Below are 7990 nucleotides of genomic sequence, written 5' to 3'. Positions count from 1 at the left end.
CCTACTATTGGTAGAATTCTTTTTTTTTGTAAACTATCAGGGTGTTTGGTATGACTTTCATTTATTTGATAAACGGTGTCATGCCATCATTAAATTAGTATTTATTCCATCATACTATTTGTAAACATATCTGTTGATAAATTTTTGTCATGACTTACGTGCAAGCCAACTGTTTGGGAAATCTTCATTTTAACTCTTCCCCCAATGCAAAAGCATTTATTTATTATTCTGCTAATGTGGTACCTAGTGATGTTTAGTTGTCAATAAATCCAGAAAAACATTTATCAAACATTTTCTCTCCATTTGAAAAACAAAACAAGTACAAACATTTATTTAATAAACGAAAGGCATGCCAAACATTTACTAAATTTGAGTACTTCAATTTTATTATTGTATTTTATTCATTAACATTTACATTTGTTTTCTTCCCATAATAACTCCATTCGCATCTCTCTTCATTATATAGAATTAGATATTACTATTTTATTTAACCATTTTTCCCCTAATCCCTTTTTCTTTTCTTGCGAGCCCCTCGGTAGTATAACTATCAAGTTATTGGTTGTCATCCTTGAAAGTCGTATCCCCATTTTATAAGTAATTTTTCATTTACTTTATTTTTTTTTACTGCCGTTTTAAGGTGTCAACTGTCAATGAACCAGTTTTGGATTGGACCCCGTCCAAACCAAAATCAATTTGGACGAATTCAAATACTTTTAAACAATTATAGGAAGCCTCAAGAATACTCGATGGGAAAATTGGAAATGGAATATTGCAAACTGATATATAAAGTCGAACTTTCCCTGACTAAACATATAGATCAAGCTGGCCAATGCACAGATCACATCAAAACGATTAACTGGCCATTTTTGGGATCTCAGTTTCAGCGTCATGACTTCTGGACCGGAAAATTCGAACTCCCAGTCATGCTGGCCAGGCTACTTACAGCTGTTGGGGAGAGGCGGGCCACACAAACACCGGTTATGGAGAAACGGGTACTCACCTTGATCCTGCATCTTTCCACCGAACGGAATCTTTCCGCAGAGCCGGTTATAGCTGAAGTCCATCACCAGTATCGAATCCAACTCCGTTATCTGCTTCGGAATGCTTCCTCGGATCCTGTTATGTGACAAATCCAAGAACGTCAAGTTCAATGGAAACCTCACTTTTGACAGATCAAAATCGAGCCGGTTCCTCGACAAATTGATCCACGTTGGTGCTGCGTCGGCCCTAAGAAGCATGGATGCATCCCCGACGAGCTTGTTATTGAGCAGAATAATCGAGTCGAGATTCAACTTGCCTAGCGACTTGGGAATCTTGCCCGAGAGTTTGTTTCCTTGCAGTTGAAGACTTACCAATTTGTTGAGGTTTGCAAGGGAAGCCGGGATCGGACCGTAGAGTTGGTTGACGGAGAGAATGAGATACTGTAGGCTTTTGACTTGGCCGAGGAATTGAGGGATGCGGGTCGATAGAGTGGTCTCGCTGATAGTGAGACGTCTGAGGTGTTGAAGCTTGGTAATGGAGTAGGGGATTGAACCGGTGAGGTTCATATTGTTCAAGACGAGGGTATCGAGGTAGAAGAGGTCGCCGATGGCTGCTGGTATTTCGTCGGAGATGCTAGCTCGATTGATGGAGACCTGGGTAACGCGATTGGTGTTGGGGTCGCACTTAATGTAGGTCCAGTTGCAACAGTCGGTGTTGGGAATCCAGGAAGCGAGGTCGCTGGGATTGTTCAGGGATTTCTTGAATGTTAGGAGGGCATATTTGTCATGTGGGTTGCAGCGAACGGTGGCTGAGAGAGTGAGAGATGGGAGAGAAGATGAAATGAGGAAAAGGAGGAGAAGGTGGAAAAGAGAATTTGACAAGGCACTACTGCGAAGTTCCATATTCAATTCTCCTCTGTGGATGGAATGAGACTATTCCAGTTTGGATCTGAGAAACATGGAAGGGATCAGTCATTAATTTATGGAGGTAGTGACGGGAATTCATTGGTTTTGACTTGCTCTCTACCACTCTGTATGCTTGGATTCATGTCGTGCTTAAGTATGAAAAAGAGGCCGCCTCTGTATCTTTCAACAATTTCGGCCTTTTCTCATCCGTCCACAGATAATATTGAATGTCTGTAGTCGAGATGGGAGATCACCAGATGCTTGATTAAAATAAAAATCTGCTTGTCTGTGTGCTTCCCTTCAAAACTGTGTTCCTTCTGGCTTAAACTCAAATTCAGGGATCTTTTCTACTATTGCCATTGCAACTTGCTATTAGTATCTACATTATATAAGTAGGTCATGGCCCACTGCCCCATGAAATAATTAAATAGCATATTCTCCTTAATAGTGGTGTGCAATAGATTGAATTCTTTCTTACACAAACAGGATTAAATTATGGATACATATTAGTGTGTATTGATATGGTTGATATCCTTTTTTTAGAGGGTTTTACAGATCGTTTATAATTTTACAAAGATGTATCATATTGATATTTAAATATTGGCCTTTGTATAAGGGTATTTAGTAAGGTTGAAACTTTGATTGAGCAATTTCAACTGAACCATGTTCAACAATGAAGAAGCTACCAAAAGATGCTATTGGAAAGTTATTTTTTAGCTGAATGACAATATCTTTGGTCTTTTTGAATAATTTTCCACTAAAGAGATTACTTAGGCTGCCTGTCCTTTGAGTACCCACCGCACAAAATCAAAATTTGCCACTTGTAAAATTTATATCTATACTTATATGCTATATATTATACATACATACATACACACACACACACACACACACACACATATATATATATATATATATATATATATATATATGTGAATGCAATGTAAAATTTTGTTTGGACTAAAATTACCCTCTACTTTAAATCTTTAATGTCATTTTTTATGGCTACTAAAATGTCCATAATTATGTATTTATTCCATCTCTAATGATATTGTTGAAAATGTAACTTTAATTATTACTTCCCACCTCATTTAATCCTTTCTCATTAAGCCTTATACCTGAATTATTAATTCCGATTTTGTCTTATTAAAATTTTTTGGTGTTTTTGGTTTCGTTTACATTTATTGAGTAAACACTGCCACACAGGCACCCCGTCAACAAATGCCTCATTAAAAGTAAACATCGATTTCTGTGCGCCTCTCCCATTTCAATAAGCTTCATTTTGGAGCTTTCTAAAATGGGTAGGCATTTATTGGCACTTTGTTGATGTGGTGCTTAATGGCGTTTGTGTCATAAACACCCTCATTAATTGCTTTCCTCGGTTATGCAACCACACAAGTATAAAACGTTTACTCAATAAATGTAAACGGAACCAAACGCCCTCTAAATTAGATTTGTGTTAATATTTTTAATAATATAGGCCCATATATTTAAAAACTGACTCAAAAACAAAACCAATTTTAATCTAAGTGGTGGCTAAACAATTTAACCATTCGAACCAAATTGATCAACCTACGAAGTCATAGTTAGGTAATAAAGTTTTTAAAATAGAAATAAATATAGAAACTTACAAAAAATATAAAAAAAAATTAGACACATTTGTGATATTTTTATATCAAATTAGAAAAATAAGTGCAATAAACAATAACTATTTTATTAGTAATGAAAATGAAATACATAATTTAGAACTAACCAAAAATGAAATTATTTTACAATTTGGAAAAGATCAATAGTTCAAATTTTGGGTCAAACATGTTAACCTTTAATGTCATGAATAAATGATAAATTTAATAATATATAAAAATATAAAAATGAAAAAGTACACAAATTTTGCAAAAAAAAAAATTTGTCGCATGTATAATATCATATATTTCTCATATTAAACAAAAAAAAAATAAGTGTGACATATTAGAATTATTCTTACACACAAAAATACAAAATAATTATAGAAAAAATTGAACACATCTATAATTATATATTTACACTACATTAAAAATATGAATAAGATTTGTGAAACTTTCTTATGACTAAAATACTTATTTTTGAATTTAGTCCATACTTAAATATAATGTTTAAAGTGTAAATTAAACTACTATTTTTCATCCCATTCAATTCCCTCTATTTAAATCTTACATGTTTTGATAAATGACTAAAAAATAAAAAGATATACCAAAAAACTAAATATTACAAAAAGAAGAACTTAGCCAAACAAGTAGGCCTATCAATGATACTTGAAACTTCACAACTCGATCAAATTATCACATATTTGGATGAGGTACTTTGTAATCAGATGTAGATTTTTAATCCATATCCGATTAATAATAAGAAACAAAAAAATATAAAAACAAAAAATAAAATATACATAAAATTCATAGAAAATTTTGGATACATTTTTATTATCATTATCATCATCTAGAATGACCACGTGCAAAACATGTGCTCACTTGCTAGTATTATTAAAAGTGCAAAACAGAGTGAAACTTTTATTCAATTAAAATTCTCCACACTACAAGAAAACTGACCTACAACGACGGATCTATTCACCGCTACAGCATCCGATATACACCGCTATAGGAGTATAACGACATATTAGTGGCAATTACACTTCCGTTGCTACAGTCGCGTCGGTAAAATAAATTGCGGCACATAGAACATCCACCACTAAATCCCTATAATTTAGCAATGCAAATGCAACAATTAACGGCAAAAATATGTCACTAAAAATATAGCATTCATTGTCAAATTAATCGATAGCGACCAATAATCCACCACTATAGATCAAAATCATGACATATGTATATGACATAATGGTATTTATAACCGCTACCAAAGGTAATATTTCGTCAGTATAAAACATATAACGACGGATATAATCGCCACTATAACCAAATCTGTGACATATATATTACATATAGCTACAATTGTATTCGTCACTATAAATTAATTGGTGGCATATCTATAGTGGTTATATCTGCCGCTATAAATTAATTTGTGGTGTATATTGTATATATAGCGACAGATATAACCACTGTTATAAACTATTTTGTTTCATATATTCTATGTAGAACTGTGGTTATATCTGCCACTATAAAAGTTAATATATTTATAATGGCAGATATAGGTGATGTATAATGGCGATTATAACCGCCGCTGTATTAATTTGTACAGATTAATTTAAATAATAATAACTTTGTAAGTTGTCAAACTTGTACAATCTGTTGATGCAAAATATCATATTTTTGTATTTGTAACTTTAAACTACAAGTAATTCAATAACAAAATATAATATATCCATATATATATCCAAATTTTAAAGTTTCTATACATCCATCATAATAAATGTATAATAATTGATTGTTTTGTTACATATCAAACCAAAAAAATGTAAAAACTATGACTTCTTCAAATCATGCTCCCATCTGCCTATTGTTGTGTCTTGTTTACATAATCAACCTGAGAAAAAAATTAAAAAATTAAAAATTAAGGTCATGTATATTAAATTGCATATAAACATGCCTTATTCATGCCTCTGGGATTCATGGGTCTATTGTTTTGAAGTGGGGTGCTCAAAATTGATGGAGCAGAAGCTATATAATAATATCAAGTTTAAAACAATGTTAAATTTCAAAAACATAGTCATAAACTAGTTTGTATATGTTTCATTTACTTACCTCAAGGGTTGTAGCTAAGTGACTTGACGTTGAGGAATAATGTTCTCGAGGAGAAGGTGCAACTGCATTTTGGTTGGTAGGATTAATAGATGTATTTATTGAAACTAAAGTTGCCATTGTTTGCTCTAAGCGTGAAACCTTTTTTTTATATTCATCGAGTTCCTTATTTCATTCACATTCTTTTTTTGAGCAACATCATCCACCTGCCGACTTTGAGACCATTTAGGTGTTATATCAACCTAGCACATTAAAATAAAATTAAACAATTTTCAGAATGTAAAATAGGAAGAATAATAGAACTTTTTGAAAACAATTTCAAGTCTAGAAGAATTAATCAGAATAGCCAGCCAATTGTATGACTGGGTCATGGGCAACTCAGTTCAGTGCTCTTGGAGTCCAATTCTTTCCTTGATCACAATAGTTGATCTGGTACTAGAAATTGGTATCATAGGTAAAAGAAAACAAAAAGATTGTAAGGATACTAAAGCCAAGCAGTGCTTGATAGACTCTAGCTTATAGCAAGGACTTAGAGTTGAAGAATTTGCTTGTAGAAGTGGATTCACAAACAAAGGTTGGTTGAAAGAAGAGCAGAAAAGGCTGGTGTACAAAAGATAAATGGATATAAACTTAACTACTTAACCTGCATATATTAATTGTACGTTTTTCTTTTAAAAAAACACAAACCAGCTAATCATAAAAAAATAAGAACAATGCTGAATTTTTATAAAAGTATTAGCCAACAAACAAAAAATTTCTGATAGCATAAGCTTCTCTATATTTTAAACCAATTTATACTAAGTCAATACATTAAGGGTCATTTGATTTGACAAGGTTAAACTGAATTGCTTATTGTTTTGTCTTGTAGTGAATAAGTTATTAAGCTAACCATCAATATTAATCAAATAAGCTTCTAATCAATTACCACGAAAAGAAGAAAAAAATTAATATGAAGATACATTAAGCAAGATCAAATAACAAATACAAAAACCCAGAATTAAATTTATATCTCCATATAACGAAATGCAAGCAAGATTAAATCTCATGTTTGAAAGTATCATTCAAAAGAAAGCCAAAGAACTATGCAAATTACTCAGCTTACAAACTCAGCATGAACTGGATTTACTTTACAACAATTGACAAATTACTCAGATCTAAGAGCAATATAAACGTAGAGAACACGGAGGGTCAAGTAAAAATTGCAGAAATCAGAATTCAGTTCTGAAGCAATCTACGGAAACCAACGTAAACAGTATACTAAGCACCTTAGAATACAGAGGGTCAAGAAACCTTGCTTAAATGATTCAAATGGTCACTCTTCCGTTGCCCTGTTCGGTTTCAATGATTACAATACCTAATCGGTTGCAGACAAGAAGAAGAAGAGGTTGCCCTGTTTGATTGCAAAGAAGAAGACAAAAGGTGAAAAAAAAAATCCAGATTTCATCAATGATGCACAAACAAAAAACGTGATTACCCTATTCAATTGAAACCGAATAGGGTAATCACAAACAAATAAAGTGTGGTGTGGTTGCCTTGTTCGGTTTCAACGATTACATTACCTACTCGGTTGCAGATAAGAAGAAAAAGATGTTGCCTTGTTTGATTGCAAAGAAGAAGACAAAAGGTTAGAAATAAAATTTCTAGATTTCATCGATCATGCACAAACAAAAAACGTGATTACCCTAATCGGTTCCAACCATTAGCTTTACCCGTTCCATTGTAGACAAGAAGAAGAAGAAGAAGAAGAAGAAGAAGAAGAAGAGCTAGAAAGAAAGAAACCGTACCTGTTATTCTTGAGGAGAAAGCATGCAAGGCGATTGCAGGAGAGAGTAGAGTTGAGTTGGGGACGATGAAGAACTCAATCGTCGAATATTGTGGGAGAGTTCATTCAACGCGGGCAAAAAACCCGCGCAATATGTTTTTTTTTTTTTTTCATTTGTTAAATGATCTAAAATGATCCAAGCCGTTGATCTAGGTGTTTAATAGAGGGCAAAAAACCTGTGCCACCTGCGGACCAACCCCACTCTGGACTGGCCCAATACGGTCTGACACGATGTCACGCGGGCCGTGCCAGGCCCATCACAATGGTCCGTGTGATGCTATGAGCCAGGCCGGTATGACACGACCAAGCGGGCCCTGTTGTTCGTAACCTGTGGCCTGGCTCACGACACGACTCAGCATGACCCATATATACTATTTAATTATATTTTATATATATTTATATATAATATATAATATATTATATAAATTATAATTATATAATAATATATAGTATAAATATATTAATAAAATAAATAATTGTTTTCAATTTATTATATTAATTTATTTAATTATTATATATATAAGTAATTATATACATCAGAATTTTAAGTTTTT

General features: G+C 33.0%; 1 protein-coding gene and 1 long non-coding RNA gene across 2 annotated transcripts; both read right to left on the bottom strand.

Annotated features, from left to right (window-relative positions):
* Positions 1 to 808: 808 nt before the first annotated feature.
* LOC148872616 (polygalacturonase inhibitor-like) lies at positions 809 to 1883 on the bottom strand. The gene has a single exon (XM_088967637.1). It carries the CDS (start codon positions 1881 to 1883, stop codon positions 936 to 938), a length of 948 nt encoding a protein of 315 aa, XP_088823763.1. The 3' UTR covers positions 809 to 935.
* Positions 1884 to 5214: 3331 nt separating this feature from the next.
* Positions 5215 to 7512, bottom strand: LOC148872615 (uncharacterized). Its single transcript, XR_016106522.1, has 5 exons — positions 7399 to 7512; positions 7174 to 7208; positions 6880 to 7004; positions 5618 to 5856; positions 5215 to 5399 (listed from the first exon to the last, which is right to left on the bottom strand). It is a non-coding gene; the product is annotated as an uncharacterized LOC148872615 (long non-coding RNA).
* Between the last annotated feature and the right edge of the window lie 478 nt (positions 7513 to 7990).

The sequence above is a fragment of the Nelumbo lutea genome, chromosome 2, assembly GCF_056320005.1.
Source record: "Nelumbo lutea isolate HS-2025 chromosome 2, American lotus-T2T, whole genome shotgun sequence".
NCBI classification, from domain to species: Eukaryota; Viridiplantae; Streptophyta; class Magnoliopsida; order Proteales; family Nelumbonaceae; genus Nelumbo; species Nelumbo lutea.
This window is presented reverse-complemented; position numbering and strand designations above follow the sequence as displayed.